Source organism: Motacilla alba, chromosome 1 (genome assembly GCF_015832195.1).
Source record: "Motacilla alba alba isolate MOTALB_02 chromosome 1, Motacilla_alba_V1.0_pri, whole genome shotgun sequence".
Lineage (NCBI taxonomy): Eukaryota > Metazoa > Chordata > Aves > Passeriformes > Motacillidae > Motacilla > Motacilla alba.
Window position 1 is genome coordinate 48576553 of NC_052016.1, and position 21079 is coordinate 48597631.

Below are 21079 nucleotides of genomic sequence, written 5' to 3' on the forward strand. Positions count from 1 at the left end.
GAAGGAAAGACTTATAAAATGTTTTGAACCTCAATTAAGAAACAATTATTTTTTAATTGCTGAATAAAAATAAACTAAAGAGAATCTTGAGAACATATTTGGGATGCAAGATGCAACACAGATGTATGGTCATGCCAGTGGGAGAGTTGCTTTCTCTGCTAATTATAAAAAATAGCAGAACACAGACTTTTCTTAAGGAGTTTTCAAAACTTCTAGATTCATCATAAACAGTTTCAGATTCATAAAAATTCATATATACATATATATATATGTATAAATACTCAAGAAAAAAATCCATCAAGTAAAGATATGGGTTTAAAATGAAAAAATTTTAAGCTCAGCCAATTTGACAAGTGATTCAGATGGTAAGAGACACACAAAATTCTAATTGTTTAAATTGGCACATTTTAGGACATCTAAAGAGACTGCCTTCTGTTGGCACATCTGCCTTTTTTGACATCAGCTACCAAAGACAGCTGAGACAGAGCTGATTTCAGTTTGCTTCATATTCCATAAGGGTAAATATCAACATCTCTCTTATTTGGAGAGAATTTGTTGAATCCTGAACAAAAATACCTGGTGGCTAGAACTATTTCTGATGTGAATAGACCTAATCCCAGTCCCTAAGAACATATATTAGTATGCAGTATTCATATTAAGCATCTTTATAGCGCCTGCCAGGTGACTGGGTTGGGGAACTACTGGAGAGTGTATAAACCTCACTCTGTCAAGGGCCAGAGTGTTATTCCCAAAAAAATCAGAGACCCATGGGTGAGACTAGGTTACAAAGTCTGTCTTAGAATTTCATCCTCTGCCCGTGGAGTCATGATTATTTTTTTTTTCTGGGATGTGCAGTGCCCAGCTTCAGAAGGATGGGTAGAAAATTTTGTCTGCAATTGAAGTGCCAGGTGATGAGACATTCACGTGAAACATGGAGGGGAGAGGATTCAGTGTCGCCTGTTCCCCGGCTCTGATTAATTTGTCCATTAGCTGCATCTCTATGATGGGCATTTCAAGAGAGAGAGTTTAGACACCCATTTTTGGACATTTCACACAGGTGTAATATACAGACAGCTGTTAAATGTAACCTAGATCCTAAACTAGTCCATTGACTTCATAATAAATGTAACCTACTGCTAATGTACTAATTAGCATGAAAAGTTCCATTGATTGAGTAGGACACATAAGTTCTAGTCTTTGCAGTGTTCAGACTCTAAAGCAGAAAAAACCCTTTTCTAACTGCCTGCTTATGTCAGATGTGTCTCAATTTGAGTCGCTAATTTCACAGGTCCTCTGAGGAGATAAAAGAAAATGTGTTATTTTCCACCAAAACAAAAAATTAAAAAACTTTTTCAGACTTAGAACAACTTAGATTTATTACTATGTATCCTAAGTATTAAGATGAGCCCTGGAATTGAATCTCTAAGACTTAACACTCCACTTGGAACAGAATTTAGACAGTCTGGCACCTAAAACCCAAAAGAGTCCCACCACAGTAGCTATCACACACATCATATTACTCACAATATATTGGTCTATATTTTAACAAGGCCACTGATAGGGCTATTCCACCTACAAACAGCTGGTTAAAGCATCCCAATAAAAAGTGGGATATATAAAAGAAAACACTTTTCTGAGCACAAGAGCCCATTCAGTCCTAGGACAATGACTTGGCTATGGTAATTAGGTGAGGAAACTCTCTTAGAAAGTACCTCTTTGGAAGCAATTGTCCTTATGAGGAGAGGTATGTTAAGTAAAATCCTATAATGGAACTGAGACTTTTTTTCTAAATTAGTACAAGTATTTCCAATCATAATTAAGTTTTCGAATTTAATTTTTCAGCCAGTGTCAGAGGAGTTTCAGAGTGGAGAAGGATTTGGATATATTGTAGCCTTCAGACCCAATGGGACGCGTGGGTGGAAGGAAAAAATGGTGACATCTTCAGATGCATCAAAATTCATCTACAGAGATGAAAGTGTGCCACCTCTGACTCCTTTTGAGGTGAAAGTTGGCGTTTACAACAACAAAGGAGATGGTCCCTTCAGCCCTATTGTGGTCATCTGCTCAGCTGAAGGAGGTCAGTTCAACATGAAATTAAATTGCACACCATGAACTATTTTAAGCCTTTTATATATAATGCATTCTCTTGTAACACATTTGTTAAACCTTAAATTGCAAATTTCTTTGCAGATGTGCTAAATAACATTAAACAGGTTTTGCAGGGAAAGAAGGGAACTAACATGACAAGCTTACCTAGAAAGAAATTAAAAAGTTTAGGAATAGACTTCAAGCCACATCAGTCATAATCAAAAAAGACCCAAAAAAACACCCAAAAAAACCCGAAAGCCATGAATGTTCATCCTTTATATGAAGTCATTAGCCTTAATTTTAGAAAGCTCTTTCTCTAACACTGAGCAAAGAAAGCATGCCATTTTCAAATGTTTCTGAGATTCATGATCCTTTTTTTGATGGGTTAATCAGACAACAGCTCAAAGAATAAATAAATTCACTTATGAATGTTCATTTCCTAGTTAATGCATTCTAAAGGGGCACAGAAATAATTTTTTTTAAGTTTTATTTCATTAGTAGAAAGTTTTGACTTTGCATTAATGTCCCAGTCTTCAATGTGAATTATAGGAATAGCTCCCAAGAACAAATGAAAAGTATTTTTTGAAAATTTGTATTGAGAATTGCTATAAATTTTAAACAGTATTTTGTGGGCAGAAAAGAACCAAACACAACCAACCAACAAACACTAATCAGTACTAGTAAAAGAAGTTGTTCTGTTTTGACAGGACCCAGTGTATAGAAATTCCCATGCAGAAAAAAGACAAATAAATGTCACCCAGAAGAATATTATCAGAAAGTTCCATTTTTGAAATTTATAAATATCAGTTATTCTTTGCTATACTGTGTTATTCCACTGTCTCCTATTAAGAGAGTAAAATTAACAGAGTCCTAGTGCAGATGAGAGCAATTTCATACTCTCTCTATGAAAAAGGAATGTGAAGATAATAATATTTCATGTGAAGCTGAAAAACATTAAATGTTACTTCATATTAACCCACAATAAATCTATAACTTTGGAACCATGACATGGCAGACACTGTCTACTACTATTCCCTCACAGTAATTACAGAGATTGGAGCTGTTGTTTTTGCAAAAAGTAGTCTCGGTAATTTGGGTTTTTCCACTTTTGAATCATGATTACCAAGTAGTCATATTTTTATAAAAACAGTTACATTTTAAAATGTAAAACTTTAACAGTACAAGTTGAAAATTGTACAGCTGACTTTCCTGTTCCTCAATGAAAATTGATACTGCCAGGCTAATGGTGATGTTTGTTTTTTTTAATCATTTCATACTCTAAGCAGAAAGTTCTTTTCAAATAAAGTTTTGCAAAGGAAGGGAGAAAAACCCTTTTTTTTTTTTTAGTAGCAAAAGCTATTTCAACAGAAGCTGAATGCTGAATTGTAATAACGATTCCTTATACCTTTGCTTCTTATTTGGACAAGACTGGAAATAGAGTAATTAGTAATATATAAACAATTTTTTTCCATCAGTTCTTTCAAAATATGAGCTTTTAAAATGGTCTTAATAGAATATTAAAATTAACTTTCTCTAGAAACCAGCTTTTCTGATTTGAATTCAGTAACTTGAAAGTATCTATCCATTATAGCTTTGCAAATTCAGTCTCTGTATGTGTCTGTCCATGAGGAATTCTATGGGTCTAAATATTTTACAAGATATATTTCAGGAAAAATATGGGATGCTGTGACACTACAGTACAAAAATTAATTTATAAAAAGCTTTCCTCCAGAAAAAAAAACAAGGTAATTTACTGAGAATTTAAAGGAGCAATGAAACAGTTTATTATAGCTAAATTCTAGGCAATATGAAGGTTGAGGACAATAGACATCGTATTTTGCTATGAAAATGGGGAACTGCTTTTTAAAGAGGTATGGACTGTCATGCCTAGGGAGCTAAACAACTGAAGGCCCAATTTTTCAAGGATTTCAATTGAATGGTAGATATTAAATAACAATTGACAGTACAATGTATTTTGGTCCTAGGGGCCATCCAGCAAAGCCTTAACTTACTTGCTTTTCATCACACATCCAATTCACTCAGCAAGCATCTAGAAAAGCAATAGGATAAAATTATTAAAAATTAAGTCTTTATATTACATATTACAAGTTTTCCCACATCTGCAAATGGATCTACAATTGCTTAATGATGTAACAAATTTGTCTAAGGCAGTCTAAATCATGTTGCTTTTGTTAAGCACACTGGAAAAAACAGTTTTCATGGGACAGATTCTGAACCATGAAGAAATCTTGCATGTATTAAGAATGAATGCGTCTCCTTCTTCTGTATGACTGTGACAGCAGATGGTATGATTCAGAGCCCTTTGGTAGTGGCTTTGAGTTTTCTTAAGCAAGCAACTTGGCAGGTGGTGTTGAGTAAGGTGTTCCCTCAGTGAACACAACAGACTGCCCTCTGATTGCATAAAGTGACTCTGTGTGGGGCAAAAGGCTTAAAACATTGCCTTCTAAGTAAAAGAACTCAGAAATTTGATGAAAATACTGAGCACTTTTTCAGAAGTAAATAGAGTGGCTAACATTTTTCTGGCTATTAAGTCTGATCATATAATAGAAACATAGAATGATTTGGGTTGGAAGGGACCTTAAATATCATCAATTTTAACACACTGCTGTGGGCAGAGAACCTCCCACTAACCAAGTTGCTCAAAGTCCCATCCAACCTGGCCTTGAAGGCTTTCAGGGATGAGGCATTCACATCTTCTCTGGGAAACTTGTTCCAGGGTCTAACTAACTTCACATTAATTAATTTCTCTCTAACAACCAATCTAAATCTTTCCTCTTTTAGTTTAGATCCATTCCCCCTTACCCTGTTACTATGTGCCACTATAAAGTATCTCTGTTTTTTTTTTATAAGCCTCCTTAAGAACTGGAAGACTACAAGACAGTCTCAGTGGGGGCTTCTCTTCTCCAGGCTGAACAACCCCAACTCTCTCAGCCTGCCTGGAGAGGAGCTCCAGCCCTCTGATCAACTTCATGTCCCTCCTCTGGACCTGCTAAAGCAGGTCCAGGTCTTTCTTGTGATGAAGATTCCAGAGCTGGAGGCAGTACTGCAGGTGGGGTCTCAGCAGAGCAGAGGGGCAGAATCTCCTCTCTCATTCTGCTGCCCATGCTGCTTTGGATGCAGCCCAGGATAAGATTGGCTTCATGGGCTGTGTGTGCACACTGACAGCTCATGTTCAGCTTTTCATGACAACTCACAAGGTCCTCTCTTTGTGGCTGCTCTCAATTAGTTCTTTTCCCACTCTGTGTTTAAGACTGCCCCAGCTGAGGTGCAGAACCTTGTACTTGGCCTTGAACCTCATGAGGTTCCCACAGACCCTCTTCTATAGCTTTCCCAGGTCCTTGTAGATGGCATCTTCTCCTTCAGGTGAGTCAGCTGCAGCACTCAGCTTGCTGTCATCTGCAAACTTGCTTAGGGGGCCCTTGATCTCATTGTCCATCTCATGATAACAACATTGAAGGACACTGGTCCCAAGGCAGAGCCCTGATGGACACCACTTGTCACCAACTTCCACCTGGACATCAACCAACAGGTATTTAGAAGACAGAATTACACCAATGATCGCTAAAACATCAATGATAGTGGTGATCCAAAGTTGAAGAGGCAATATCTACCTGGTCATAGATATTTTGAGAACATTTTCCTCCGTCACCAGTCTTTTGACTTTATAAAAACCATCACCAGAATATAGTTCATGGGAAAGACTGCCCTGGAGCTAAAAATGCAGATGAATGTAATGGAAGAATAGAGAATAGAATGGAGAATCAGTTAAAAAAGATTGTACAAAACTAGATGTATAACCCACAGAGAAAGAAAAAAAGAAAATATATGTGTAACTCTGGAAAAGGTGTCTTAATTCAGTAGGGAAGTTTGAAGGAAGAGCCTTTCCTGGAAAACATAGGAAAGAAAATAAAGCCAGTGATTAGAGAGAAAAAAAATAAATAGACATCACATGTAGTTAGAAGAGATGATGGGTACCAGGAAGCAGTTCTGAAGAGGGAATGGGGATTATGCTCAGAAGATGCAGGATAGAGAAAAGATGCACAATTACCTCAGTAAGAAGGCAGAACAAATGGAGACAGTAAGCATTTCCAGTAGCAGGGAAAGATGAGCCTGAATCTCACATGAAGGAAAAATTTAGTAAAAGAAAGAGATATGTGGGCACAGCAAATTAGGCTACCTGCCAGGAGAAAGGTTGCAGTGTGCAGGCCTGAGGCTGAAAAGGATCATGAACAGAACAGAGAGAAATCTTCTGACCATACTTTCTGTCAGGAAAATAAGGTATCGGATTCTTGCTAGAAAATACTGAAACAGAACTGAAATTCAGTGCAGGTACAGATGATTTTTATCCACAGAAGAAAAAAAAATTGTAAAGGCACTCGACATTGAAAATAAAGCAATGAACAAAAGCAGTGCTAGCACTGTTTATTACAACATAAGCATTTATGCATTCTCTTTTTATTGATGACTGCATTTCACCTAAATACTGAGGTGCTAAGAATTCCAAGACTACTAATACAAGCTTTCAGTATCAGGAAAAACTATGTGCAACCTCTGTGTGTGGCTTTAATCCACTGGAAAATGAAAACTGGGGAAATCACAAATATAGCAATGGAGAAGGAAACACAAGTGTGAAGGTATAATGGTAAGAAGTTGAAAAAGGCTGTGCTGATAATAGTGATGGCCAGACTGGCTTTCTTTAACAAGCATGGCTAGACAAAGTATGAGCTACACAAGAAAAACAAAATAAAAGTAAGAAGTTGGATGTCATAACATGCTGATGATATGATAATGTATCAGCAAATACAAAATCAGTGTTTGGACAAAACAAAATAACCTTCGGTTCCATGTAATTTTGGAAAAGGCAACTATGAAAGCTCGAATTCAAGCTAGAGGTCAATTACTGATTACCCTGATCAATTTGGACGCTGAGAAAGACATTTCTAATTGTTGAAAAATACTAAAGGGTGCTGTTATTTATCAGAGAATTTAGCTGTTCAGAGTAGTTTGGATAGTAAAAACTAATTAGTAAAGACTAATGACCTTGTGTTCTGGCTGTGCTAATTAGCAGATTCTTTATCCAGTACTGACTAAGTGAGAAGAAATAACAGTACAATAGCCTTGTTCTGATGAATAATTAAGACACTATAGAAAAGCTGATCATAACAAATAACAGCGGAATACGTCATCATTAAAAGAATGAAATTATTTTATTAACTGGAATTAACTGTTGAAACTAAAAATAGAAGTGTTTTGGAATGTCTCTAAGTGAAACATTTAATAGATATTTGAAGTTTATACTACTAGAACTGTTATTTTCTGAGACAGGACATCACATCTGAGGATCTTTAGATGTACCCTCTAAAAGATATTTAGAATAAGGAAAAAACATACATAATGCAATCCAAGTAATGAAAAAGATAATAACAAAAGTATAGCCAAAAAATTATGGTTCTTTTTTCTTTTTTTAAGTTGGGAAAGTATATAAGGCATGAAAATTTGAAGTAAGGAATTGATATTTAGTATAATCAAGGAATAGAAAACAATAATGAAAAACTTTATTATTTATTTTAAATAAATAAGATTATATATACAATATAGCTAATAAGAACATGAAAGTGAAAATTTTTATATCTGTAGTGAAAATTTCTGGTGTTGCCAATTGTCAGAAATTCAACCCTTTCCAAATTCAACAATGCAGAATTTGCTATTCAAATGTACCATAAATAAAATTTAATCTGTTCTTCTACTCATGGAGATGGGGTAGAAATTACACATAAGAAAGACTTGAATGTTTTAATTTGCATCAGGGCATTACTCTGATAAAGCTATCACATCCTGAGGCAGCACAAATTGCCCAGAGCCAGCACAGATGATGCCAACACTGTAATGCCCCAGATAGCTGTTTGTCCATGCTCAGAGAGGTGCCTTGTCTCTCTGTCTCCATTTAGTTTACAAGTATAGATGAAGCCTAAAAGCACAAGGATAAATATGAATTAGAGTACTCTACAGTATGGAAATAGATGAGAGTATAAAAGGAAATAGAAACAGGTTTCTGGGAACCCAACTGGTTTCAAGATGAGTTAGGCCTTTTATAAAGGGGTTTTTTTTGTTAATGGTTGTCATAATGGGTGATACAGGATCAATTCTGTTCATTTCAGTATCTAATGTCTCCTTCAGGCATTGACAGAATTATCTTCACAACAATTGAAAGATCTATAATTTTGATAAAGGGAGTAGTGAATACTACTAAAAACTCCTATATAGGAAATAGAAAGCCCTGAGCAATACAGGTTAAAGCCTGAAGACTCTCACACTTACTGTTTAAAACCTCCTGAGGGACTCCAGATGCACTTCTGTAATGCATACAAGATGCAATGATACTGCACAGAGCTTTTGTTCTTGCTTTGTATGGATTTGTGGTAATTCATTGAGCCAATGGAGATCCAAAGTTCTCAGTTATCCAAAAGGCAAAGGACCATACAAAATCCATTGCAATTTTGTTTATCCATATTTAGACAAATAAATACTATTTTCTTTTCATTGAGAGGAAATAATATGCAATTACACACCTTTGAATACAGCCTCAGTGTCTTTAATTAAAATCTTAAATTCTTCAAGTCCTGTGATTCATTTCATAGCTAAAGCTGAGCTACTTGGGGTTTAGGTGAACCTGAAAACTAATTGGCAGATTAGCTGTAAACTACAGAAGGTTATTTCCTGATTCTGCCAGATGACCTGTCTGGAGAGATGCTGTGAAAACTCAGCTAGTGCTGTCTCCAATGACTTTTTAAGGAATGAAATTACAATCCCGACATGCAGGAGTTTATTAAGCACTCCTCTGATCAATGGCACTATCCCATGGGAAGCAGATGTGCAATCAATATAATGGGTACATCCCCCTCTCACCTGAGGCTAACTGAGGGTGACTCTGTCTGCCATGTCACTTGATGGAAACAAACCATTTATGTTCATAAAGATGGAAATACTCCTCTGGTAAATTCTTTGTGGAATAAGGCAGCTCCTTATTCCCAGGTGACATTTGCTGTCATGAATCTGGTTTATTCCACAGGGAAGGGAGAGTCACAGCAGGATGTACACTGTGAGAAAGTGTACAGGAGAGCATCATTAAAGGAGAAGGCTTAGAAGTTCTACCCAACAAGAGAGAGTATTTCAGCACTACATCAAAAATATTCAGGGTAGAGGTCTTCACTTATAGCTTATTCCAATACTCTTCTAATTTTTCCTCTGTTTTAAAGTCTTCTGCAGAGATACTGGTCAGAGAGAAGGTGAAAATAGAAAGGAATTGTGGAAAAGTGAGAATTCCGAAAGTCTGTCCTGGAATCAGTAATCTTGTTTCTGCTATTGTGGAATTTGGATATTTTTTCCCTTTTGAGCACAAGATGCTGGAGAAAGTTCTATATCCTTCAGACAGACATATCACAGCAGATTTAGTAGAGTCCCCCATTTCTCAGGAATGGAAAAAGTTCACTAAAGGTTCTCTGATTTGCAAGATAGTCCATGTGGCTATTTCTAGCAAGAAAGCAAATGCTACCACTTTCTTTACCTACAAGTTGACACAAGAGGGATGAATTTTCCTGATTTTCCTTCTGATATATCTCTTGTGGATTTTTCCACAGAGAGATATTATCACAGAAATAGATCCTGGCTGAAATCCCAAAATCTCAGTTATGAAGAACTGCCTGCAGTCATAATGCAATTGCTCAGACTGCGGTTCTTATCTTCAAATAAGAGCTCGAATTTTGAATAAGACTACTTTGTAAAAATCCTTTTTTGGAATCAAAATAAGAACTGAACAGATATGAAGTGATTGGTTGAATAGTCCTGACTGAGGCTCTGTTCCACAGAAGAACTAAAACAACATAAATTTGAGTCGGCTCTTGGACTTCATGTGGTAATCCTTAAGGATGAATATTTCTGGAAAACAGATCAGCTTACAGTCATAAACAGGTACTGCACACTGAGGGCTAGTAACTGATTCTTTTCTTTACTTCCCAGTGTCAAAATTCAGGATTCCCTCTCTGAACATTAGAAGTGAAATTAGTGCAAATGCATGTCCTGCCATCCCAAAAACCTACATATTGATCATGTTTCTTTAAAGTGTGATTGTAGCACAGGGAAAGACAGTGTTTCATGGATATTGCACACAGCCTTATGAGAATTTGTTGTACTGCATCTTTAATTCAAAGAAGGGAATATGAAAGAGACTATTAAATATGGCCTCTTTTTTCAGGAAGTATGACCTTAGATCATAAACAGACACCTATAGGTTCAACATAATGACAAGATATGAAGAAAATAATATGATTATAACATCAGTGACCATAATAGAAAAAGCTAATGAACCTACCAAACTTATCATTAGTTTTAGACACAGAGAATAAAGCATGACATTGGAGTGAACCACAGACTGTATTATATCACCAGAAATTATATGGTGCTCATCATATCTGAATCAATAAAAAAATGCTATTTAGGCTCCAAAAACTTTCAGACAGTCATGCTACATCTTATTCCCAAAAACATAATTTCTGTTGTTTTGCTGAACACTGTTCTCAGTGCCTAATATCAGTGAAACTGTGGTGAATTATTTCTGAATATGTTAGAAATACATTTTCTTCACATAAAAAAATCCAAACTACTTCTGCTCCATTTGTTGAAAACATTTTTTTTAAATATCAGAAAATATTCTATATTTATATTCAAGCAATGTATAAACCACTCCTAGTGAATGCTATGAAGAGGAAATGATTCCTGCATTTATAGAAAATGTAAAGTCTGCCAACCAACATTTTGTGTACATCTCAAATTATTTATACCACTGCAATCTTTTCTGACAACAGGGTAATTGCTTCAATAATACAAAATCTAGAAAATAGCTTTTGCCACACAAATCTTAGTAGTACATAAAATGGAAAGCAGAATGTAACTGTTGAACAGAAAATCATATAATGAGCAATATATTTCTTCATAATGCAATTCTTTCAGTATTGAATTCAGAAGATCATTTCTCTTATTCCTGAACATATTTTTTTATTCTTTATTACCTAAAAAGTTCCAAACATATTTTATACTTCTTAGTAATACTCATTGTTGGCAAACAGCACTTTGTATCACATCAGATTGACTTATTTTCTTCAGATGTAAATTAAAAAAGAGATCAAAAAAGAGTGCCAAACATTAAAAGTCTGACATCAAAAAGGATGAAAAATTTGTATGAGCTGTGTCAAAAATATTTGTAGGGCAGCAGTGCCAGAACAACAGCTGCAGAGAAAGGAGGGTAGTTAATGAGCCAACATTGATATTAGGTATCTTACATATTAGGTGGTTTATCACTGAGAAAAATATGTAAATTTATCTCAGGCTATTCTGTAAGGAGACTGCTTTTCTGCAACCCTGTTAAACAAGTCCCCAAAACCCCATTTTTCAGAAAGCTCTTTTATGTGTCTCCCTATAACATAAAACCAAGACCTCTGCCTGCCCTTCAGGAACAGATCAACACATTAGAAATGTAAGGAGGAACATTAGGCCAAGGAAGAAATCACAGGTTCTGTGACTAGAGGGGAATTGAATTCACATTTTTGCTAAGTGAGCTACACCAGAAAGGTGTAAAAATGCCCTTTTGTGTGCTGCACAGTATACATAGAATCCTTGCCTCCACAGCTTGTCTTTAAGAAAGTTTTCAGTGGTATTTAGGTAATAAAGCAAAAGACCCACAAGATTTCCTTGACTCATGTCCCAGTTTCATGCGAGACAATTTTTGGACACTTGTCACTCCCAGTGTACTGTCACAGGTGATACAACTGAGTGGTGGGGTGCTCAGTAGCCTGTCATGGCAAATATCTGGGGACATTTACTCAACTTCCCAACCACTGACAGAAGCTGGGCCTCTATAAAGCATTCATTGATGTGCAAGTACAAAGGCAAACACACCTGTGACAGCACTGTTGAGCAAGTGGGGTGTGTAAAGCATCCTGCAGCCTTCTGTGAGCATCCTGGCCGTGCCCCAGCATCACCAAAGGGCACCCAGCCAAGCTGGAGGACCAGAAGGATCCTCTGTTGCAGATAATCAGGAGGTCAGGACTGCAGAGTGTTTTATGAATAGCATGGAGATAGAAGCACAGACAGAGGGCCAGTGGAAACAAGCACAAGTAATCAAACTGATGCCTTCATAAAAATGTGCACCCAAGGCCTAAACCAGTAAATGTTTCACAGCAGAGAGAAGGTGGTACATCCCAAATACTGGTGCATGAGACTTTGAGGATATAATAACATAGTTTTTAAAAAAGTATCTTTCACACAGCATTTCACTACAGTGCTGGGTATCACTTCCTGCTCAGTATTGCCCCAGGGCAGGACTGACTGAGCACCCCAGCAAGGCATTGCTCATCCTGAGCTGACAGAATGCACTAAGAAGCCACAAATATAATGAATGCTCCATTTACTGCTGCAGTTAGGGCTATGAAAGGGGTGTGTGGAGGCAGGGGACACATATACAAATATTAAATCTTTTTTAAAAAATCACAGACAAGAGATTCTTTCACAGTTTGCTGCACCCATCATCAGTGATGAGATATTGATGTAGCATGACACAAATAAAGAAATACAACAATAATAATCTCTTCATCTTGTTCAGTTTTTCATGTTCCCCCTAAGTGTCATACCTTCTTGAGAGTATTAAGGTAGAATAAAGGAAGTAAATTACAGTTTCAGACAGAGTGTTTTTGATAAATACAAGCTGTTACAGTGGAGGTTTATTGTTTCAATTTTTCTTAATACAGAACCCACTGCTGCTCCCATCGATGTCAAAGCTACGAGTTTGTCTGTATCAGAGATTCTTGTTGCATGGAAACATATTAAAGAAAGTCTAGGAAGACCACAGGGATTCGAGGTATGAACACAGAATATCGTAATGAGAAGTCTTGTTGCTTTTGAGAGTGTTGCATTCTGTTAACGTGTGCAGTAGTAAAACTTCAATAGGAATAATTCTTGTTTTAGCATACGTACCACCGGCTGAAGAACAACGGTCACAGCTGTAGCACCAGAAAATTTTTTATTTATTTGTGCTTGAAAAGTGTTCAACACCAGTTCTTATAACATCTCTTTGTCACTTCAGAAAGAGCAGAAAGAACTGCAAGTGACCCAGCATGCATCATTCACAGGCTGGGAAAAATTAGGTATTGACTGTTTCCAGCTCTAAGAGACCAGTTCAAACTTGTTATTTACTGACAGCAATCAGCACAGAGAAAGGAGAGAGCCTCTGCATCCATGTGCTCTCATCCCACAGTGGCCGAGGGACATCTGCTGGGCAGACAGTAACAACAGGGTGTCAGGAGGAAAGCAGCAGCTGCACAGTCCATAAATAAAATGCTGCTTAGAGACAGCCCTTTCTGACTTGGGGGAGTGAACCAGCCCTGGCAAGGGACCTCCTTGCACTTTTGGATACAGTTTACAATCCAAACCTCCAGGAATAGATCAGATCTATCAGTACACCTGTCTATTCTTTTGGGCCACCACCACAACCCACCCTGACCTTGTGGATCAGGCTGTGCTGGTCCTCATGAAATAGTCCAGCTAAACCAAATTAACTGATTTTGAGATGCAGGCTATTTGTCCTGCTTTAGACCTTTAGACAGTGCTGACTCATTCCTAATTTTCTACAGTAACATTGAAAAGAGAGTAAACATGTAGGTCTGAGGCAGACACCCATAAGGTGGGTGTCAAAGGATAGCTTGTGATGTACTAGCACAAGGTGTCTCCCTGGTAGCATGTCTGGGCAACCACAGGGGCCTCTGGCTGGCCAGCCACAACCAGGACAGCACATTTTCCTCATAGCTCAGATGCAGCCAGTTAATATTTTTTACCTGTTTCTGTAACCTATTTATGTATTGGATAACAATATCTCTATTAATATCTAGCACCGTGCAAATGGGCTGTGACATTGGTGTGTCCCCTCAGGTCTAGCACTTGTTCAGGTCTTTTTCCCATCTATGTCTGCACGCTGAACTCTGCCAACCCTCTGTCAGTTTTCTTTCATTGTTCTTTTCTCCCACTTCTTCCTTACATTAAATATGTTTCTATCCCTTTGCACATAGCTGGCTTCATGCAGTAAAAGTTATATTTGACCATTTTATCTTTAAACATGCCATTTATAAAGAGAACAAAACTGTATCTGATAGAGATGATATTCATCTTGCAAATACTATTCCTCTCCATGTTGAAGTGTTCCACTTGTTACTGAGCTGACTTCAATCTTGAGACCAGTCTTTTATCATCTGTAATAACTTACTTGCTGCACCCTGTCTTTTTTCTTTTCAGAAAGGTGTCTGGTTTGGTTTTTTTTTTCCTCAGCTATCTTAACATCTTTTAAATTATATCTACTGTTTTCACTCTTATCCTCATTCCATCGATCAAAATGATTCTCAAAATAAATGTTCTATTAACTTTGCATTACATATTTTAAAATAAAAAATAGATTTTCTCTCTAAAATTGAAATTTATTTCCCTAGAAGCTCATCCTTTCATAATGTGAATGAATTTTGCATTTACTTGCTTGTCACCTAACACTTCCCTTAGCTCTACAGATGTGTCCTAGCAATAGATGGCTGGTACAGATAGGACAGTGGGCTTGCTTTGTGTCAGAGGTGGTCTTCTACACTTGGAAAGAGCAAAACCTTTGGAGTTTGGCATACTCTGGTCCAAAGAGCAATACTGTCTCTACGTCTCTCACAGATTTCTCAGGTACAAATTTGAAAATGCCCATTAATACAGGAGAAGTTACTAACAGTGAACCTTATTAACAATTTGGCTCCTCACTCTGCTGTACATCAAATTTAGGATTACAGCATGAAGAGTAAATATTTTAAGTCAAGGACCTGCAATTGACCTAACAAAAAAAATGAAGTATAAAAAAAAAATTCACTGCTCCCTTTTACCTCCTTCCACAAAGGAATTAGAGGAGTATTCTAAGTAGCAATACCTTTCAAGGTACCACTTTTATCTGGGTATTTATGAGGGTATTTTTTTTCCCCATCCTACCCAAACCCATCCTGCTCTTTCTGTCTTTGTTCATTTAGCCAGAATTCCTCTGCTCACTTTTTCTGATAGACAAATCTTCATGGAGCAATTTACTCTCCTCCATCCTCATAGGGATGATTACAATCAGAGCAGCACTTACTCAGTAGACGTAAATGTTGCTGTTCTGCACAATTCAGCAGGAGAAAATAACTTCTAAGGATGGTATTGCTAGATCTTTTCAATTCCATTTTTGGGAATGATTTCATCAAAAAAGGGGTAAGGATTTATAGAATCAGTACAGTGAGTTAGTGCATTATAATATCCACTTTAGTGCACTAGGTCCACACTATCAGCCCAATCTTCCTAACATACTGACAGTTTGCCTTTAAAGCATCCCCACAGTGCAAAAAGGAAAGGGGTCTGTGTAGGAAGACATTGAGGCTAAAATCCTACTCCTCAAAGAAAACCTCAGAAGTACAGAACAGCTTTATATTTTCCATATTATTTACTTTCTTAAGAGTCTCTTTCACTTGTTGGGAAAACTCTTAATTTCAAAACTGATTCTGAAAGTTCATCATTTGTCCACTGCAGTGGAAAACAAAGCCTTCAGTACTCCTTCAATCGACAAACAGCAAATAGATAATGCACAGAAATACAGTAATTTTGATAAAAAGATGAATTCTCTTTTTTTCAGTTCTTTTATTTCCTAGCATAGAATTATTGTGGGACACAAGGTAAAGGGTTGCCTTTGGTTCAATCTGAATGCAAAACAATCTGACTAGCCACTCTGCTTTCATGTCTCAATTCATATTCTGGCTGAGATCATCATAGCAGTGACAACCTCCTACCCAGTCTTCACATTTCTGGCCTTTTGGCAACAGCATTATAAAAGGGGCAGCTATTTTCTTAAGACTTGAATGTTTGGGCTTTAATCAACCAAAGTGACAGAATACTTACTAAATGTGGAAAAGTTCACAGTGACCCACTTTCACTGTGGCCTTGCTTGCACTTTGTACTAAGGAGTAATGAAAGGCAAAGGAACTTGTCCAATTTCACACTGTCATCCTTGAAAGGCAGTGTTAACTGTTATGCCACATGAGTTTTATGCAAGGTTTGCTGCCCTCATTTGCATCTTCCAAAGCACATATTATTCCTGCCTTCAGTACAGGTTTGTCAGCTGTCTGCCCGACCTTACTAAATATATGCCAGCTACAGTCTGATAAAATAGAAGCGGCTCAAAAACTTTGTCAGAATTGTGGAAAAATATAGTGTGTTGTTCATACTTATTGTTTGCAATCTATAAGCTGAAGGTTATAAAATCTATTTGAGCCCGAGGCAATATTCTCTTTTCCGTTCACTACTGGTAAGAAAGTAAAACAGAAAGAATTACTGACTGGAAGAAGAGATATTTGGGGTTTCTTTATTCTTTTCCAGAAAGACAAAGCTAATACTTAAGTATAAATGAAAAATCTCATGTCTTTTTTGCTGGAGTTCCTCTAAGGGATAGGAGTTTGGTTAATACAATCAAAAGATCAACTTGAAGCAAACAAATAAAAAAAATTTTAAAAACCCCAAAAATATAAAAGATGAAAAAAAAAACTTGCATGCCATTTTCAGAGAGGATTACTTGACATAATAACCTGATTTATTTATTTATTTATTTATTTATTTATTTAAGAAAAGCATATTATGGCATTTCAAGGAGAATTACCCAATATTTTGCTGCTTCTTAGTTGCGCTTTATCTGGTTTCATAATGGAACAGATAATTTTATCTACATGGTAGTTGATTTTTTTTGTTTGTTTGTTTTATTTAGTAATGTACACCTTGAGGTAATTTAGAAAAAGCATATGGACATTTTAACCATAGCCTGGAAAAGCAAGACAGAAATTCTATTTAATTTAGACTCTTACTTGATGTGCTTAATTTGTAGCTTTAATTTTCTGTGGTCAGCAGAAAGAATATCCAGCCAGTAACTCCGATTTTACTGCATTTAGTGAAGATGACCTGCAATTTGATCCAATTAAGTTATGACAAAGACTGTATAACTTAGAAACCAACTTAGGGAAAAGAGTGGTATTATTTAAGACACTTTTTAACTTAAAACTTCAAGGAAGTGGTCTGCAACTATCAGAGGTAGAAGAATTTCTGACAGAAATTTATTTTTTTTTACCAAGAGTTGCTTTTAACTATTGCTTAACCCGTGATCAGACCAAAGCAGGTTGCTCCTCTCCAGCTCAAAGGGATGGGTCTCGGGAAATCAGGCATCAAAGTTTACTATTCTTTCACTAAAAACAACAGAAAGTCCAGAAAAAATGTAAAACATCACAAACTAGAATGCATTAAACAGACAAAATGCTTTTTCTCCCCTTTTTCTTTCAGTTTTCAAATATAGGCTACTTTTTATGATTTTTGCTTCATGCTATTATCAATATTCAATGTTATCATAAATGAAAACCCATTCTGTGTTATAGATCCCTTCTGAGAAGTTTAAACTAAGGTTACAGATATTAAGATTTAAAAAAGAACCAGCAAATGCAGAGAAGTGTAAATAAACAAACCCTCTATTTTAATATATATGTCTCTCACTATTAAACATCAGAATTATCTTCATTTCAGTTCCAATCAATGTAAATCCCCACACAATCTACCTCAGTCATCATGGGAAATATTTTCTTTTATATCTACTTCTTCTTTTATTTCCTGTGGTCATCAACAAATAGATGCATGTGTTGCCCCCCCAAAAAAAAATCAAAGTTAATTCATGAACATTTCATTAGCATGAGACATGATGAGTCCTGTGAATAAACACAGCTACTTGTAATTTTGCTCCTGGCTTTCTAGAAAAAAGATAAAAACTTCAGTGGCATTTCCACCCCTGCTACTGTTCACCTGTGTAAGCTTAGTCATCTCACTTTTCCTTTCTGACCCTTTTCTTGTTGGATCCTCAGCAGACTGCACTGTCCAGGTGCTGGGGTCTCCAGGACACATGTTCCCCTTCACTGCCTGCTCATACGGCGCTCAATATTTTGCAGTTCTCACCATCATAGCACCAAATTTGTAAAGATGCATCACAAGTAAAATGAAAGGAATCTGACTGCCCAAGAGATAATAAACATTGGAAATTCAATAGTAGGATGTCAATAAATGGTTATTGATTCCATTTTCTTTTGAAGAAAAGAAAACTGACTCTGAATAGGTGTTATTTCAGATATCAGTAGCTTTGGTCAAGTATTCATCCAGCAAAATACCTCAGTGAATCACACTTATTTCAGAACAAGTGGTGACTGCAGCTAGGTTTGTGAACTGAGCTGTAACTGATCTAAGAATTAAAGCAACAGCATTTTAAAATGACATAATGCAGGCACACAAACAAAAGACAAATACTTGAATTTTACACTAGAAAGAGTGGATTGTGAGCTGACACAAACTAATATACCTTTGTCAAGTGAAGATAAGACCTCAAATGTATATTTTTGCAACCAATTTTTTTTTTTTATGGCAGTCCTAATGCAATTATAAAAGGTCAGCATTGTGCTCATTGGTGTTATTTTCCGGTGAACCCCTTGGGGTTTTTTTGGTTCACCATTTCCTGGGAGACATTCTCAAGAGTTCTGTCTTTTCTCTGACCTTTTTTCTCAGAAGAAACATTATCCCGATACAATGTAAATAACTTATTAAGAAATAACCATCTTCACACAAAAGGTCAAAATGTGGAAGAAAAGCAAGTAGGTCTCAGCATGAATAACAGTAAGCTGAGTATAGGTCTTGGAATGTCATTTTAGTGACATCTCCTGTTAGGCAAAATAGGGCCCCATGAGAATTGCCTTACTTGTGTAGCTCACCTAGATACATTTTCTTTAGTTACACCCTGGAAGTGCTTGGTCCCTTAGGACAAAGACTAGCCAAATTCTCAGCTCAGCTTTATAACTTCTTTGAGATTATAATAAATTTAAAGATACTAGAGAATAAGAATTAAGAACCACCAAAGTTCATTTAGGGGTTCATTTTTTTGTCTGAAAAGGAAGAGCATAAGCATACTTCATTTACCAGAAACCTGTTTACATCCAAGAACTAAAACTGAATCCATTTCCTTCTTTTTATTTCATTAATATTTTTCAAATTATTGAAATATTTCTGTCATTGTTCTGTTGTCACCTATTCATTGGACTGATAAGGAATCTTCTGGATCAGAGTTGCACCAGGCCAGGAAGAGAATATTGCTCACAACACTTAACTGATGCTGTCAGAGTTTTCCAGGATGAACATAGATATTCTGGTGACCTACCAGAGGATGAGTTCTCCTTGAGTGGTGTCCTTCAATAATAAGTTCTCCCTGACAAAGTTCACCCTCTCTCTTCTCTCTTATAGTAACCTGTTCTTGTGCCAGTACACAGCTACTCCATGTGCTCTAGGTCACACCACAATATTCCATGTCTTGCCATTTTGGAGAAAAGAGCACCGAATGGCTTGAGGTCAAGCTGCAAATCCCATATGCTTAAAGGGGTCTGATGATCAGAAAAAGGCACAAATGGCAAAAATACTTTCCACAGGGTAACAAGCACAAGCATCTGGCAGCATGAGCTTGCCAGGTGCCTGTATTAATCTTTCGTTTGGTTGCTTGTTGGCAGGTTGGTTACTGGAAGGACATGCAGCAGGAAGAAGCAGCAGAAAAGGTCAAAACAGAGGGAAATGAGTCATCCATCCTCCTGACAGGATTAGAAGGAAACACGTTATACCACCTAACAGTGAGGGCATACAATGCTGCAGGGTATGGACCACCTAGCACTGCTGTGCATGCAGCAACCAAGAAGTCCCGTAAGTAATCTCAGTACCTTTGCTAAAAGGAAGAAATCAGTGAGCAACCGCTGTCCCCTTAGTTTTTTATTTATTAAGAGTGTATAATAATCAGGAATCCTGTATAGCTTTGATTCATGGCTTTGCTTTGATGTTTAGACATTAATTCATATGACTTTGCATTTATAACAAAGGTTAATTTCCTAGAAAATAAGACATTTTGTACAAAGGGAGAGAAAAGAGTTCAAGTTCATAAGCTTTGTGGAATTTATGGGGTGGGTAGAACAAATACACCATAATCTGCCAAATTACACTACTGATAAAAAAAATCTTAAATGTTCCATCTAGAGTTGAAAGCTTGGTAACACTACCAGTTTTAAATATAATGATAGATTAAAATACTTTTCTTTTTTGAGAAAAAGTTTTTAAATAAACTACCTATATCTATCACTATATATATATATATATATATATATATATATATATATATATATACATGTTTTTTTTTTTTCTCAGCTCCCAGCCAAGCACCCGGCAATATTATGTGGATACAGGATGGCTCACATGTGTCTCTTGGGTGGGAGCCAGTCAGACCTCTAGCTAATGAATCTGATGTAATGGGATACAAGGTTAGTGTTTCCCCTTTCTTGCTCACCTTTCTCTCTTCCAAGCAATTGTTCCTCTTCTTTGTTTTTTTTTTTTTCCCCTTCCTTGTTTCTCTGTGCAAGTGATGCATTCTCTACAGTCTCCAAACAGCTTTCACTGTGAGAAGCAATAAATGAAATTAAAATCAGAAAAATGTCCCAACATATTTTTGTGTTGTGATTCTCAAATACCAAACTCTGACTCCTCTCTGTCCCAGGGGGTCAGTCCATCCTCTCTGAGATAGCAGTGGCTATTAGTAATATCAGACTGCAATGAAATCCCTAATACATCTTCAATTCAACTGTGTTTGCAATAGGATTTAGAGAAACACAGAATAACGAGACATATTTAATTTACATTAAAATTAATATATTTTTAGCAGAAATTCAAGTAGTTCAGTTGGTTTTGTTATCATGTTAGTGATGGTAATGTCTGGAATTTAGAGTTTTGAAGTTTTAAGGACTAAAATCCAGATTAACAAATAATAAATCAT

General features: G+C 36.5%; 1 protein-coding gene across 7 annotated transcripts in view; it reads left to right on the forward strand.

The window, feature by feature from the left end:
- The window catches only part of CNTN5 (contactin 5), a 600552-nt gene that overhangs the window by 573999 nt on the left and 5474 nt on the right, over positions 1 to 21079 (forward strand). For all 7 annotated transcript variants that reach the window (XM_038141215.1, XM_038141204.1, XM_038141258.1 and 4 more), the window contains 4 exons: positions 1843 to 2077; positions 12909 to 13018; positions 19776 to 19962; positions 20458 to 20570. In XM_038141215.1, the coding sequence (XP_037997143.1) occupies positions 1843 to 2077; positions 12909 to 13018; positions 19776 to 19962; positions 20458 to 20570 (645 nt within the window). The remainder of the gene's footprint in view (positions 1 to 1842; positions 2078 to 12908; positions 13019 to 19775; positions 19963 to 20457; positions 20571 to 21079) is intronic.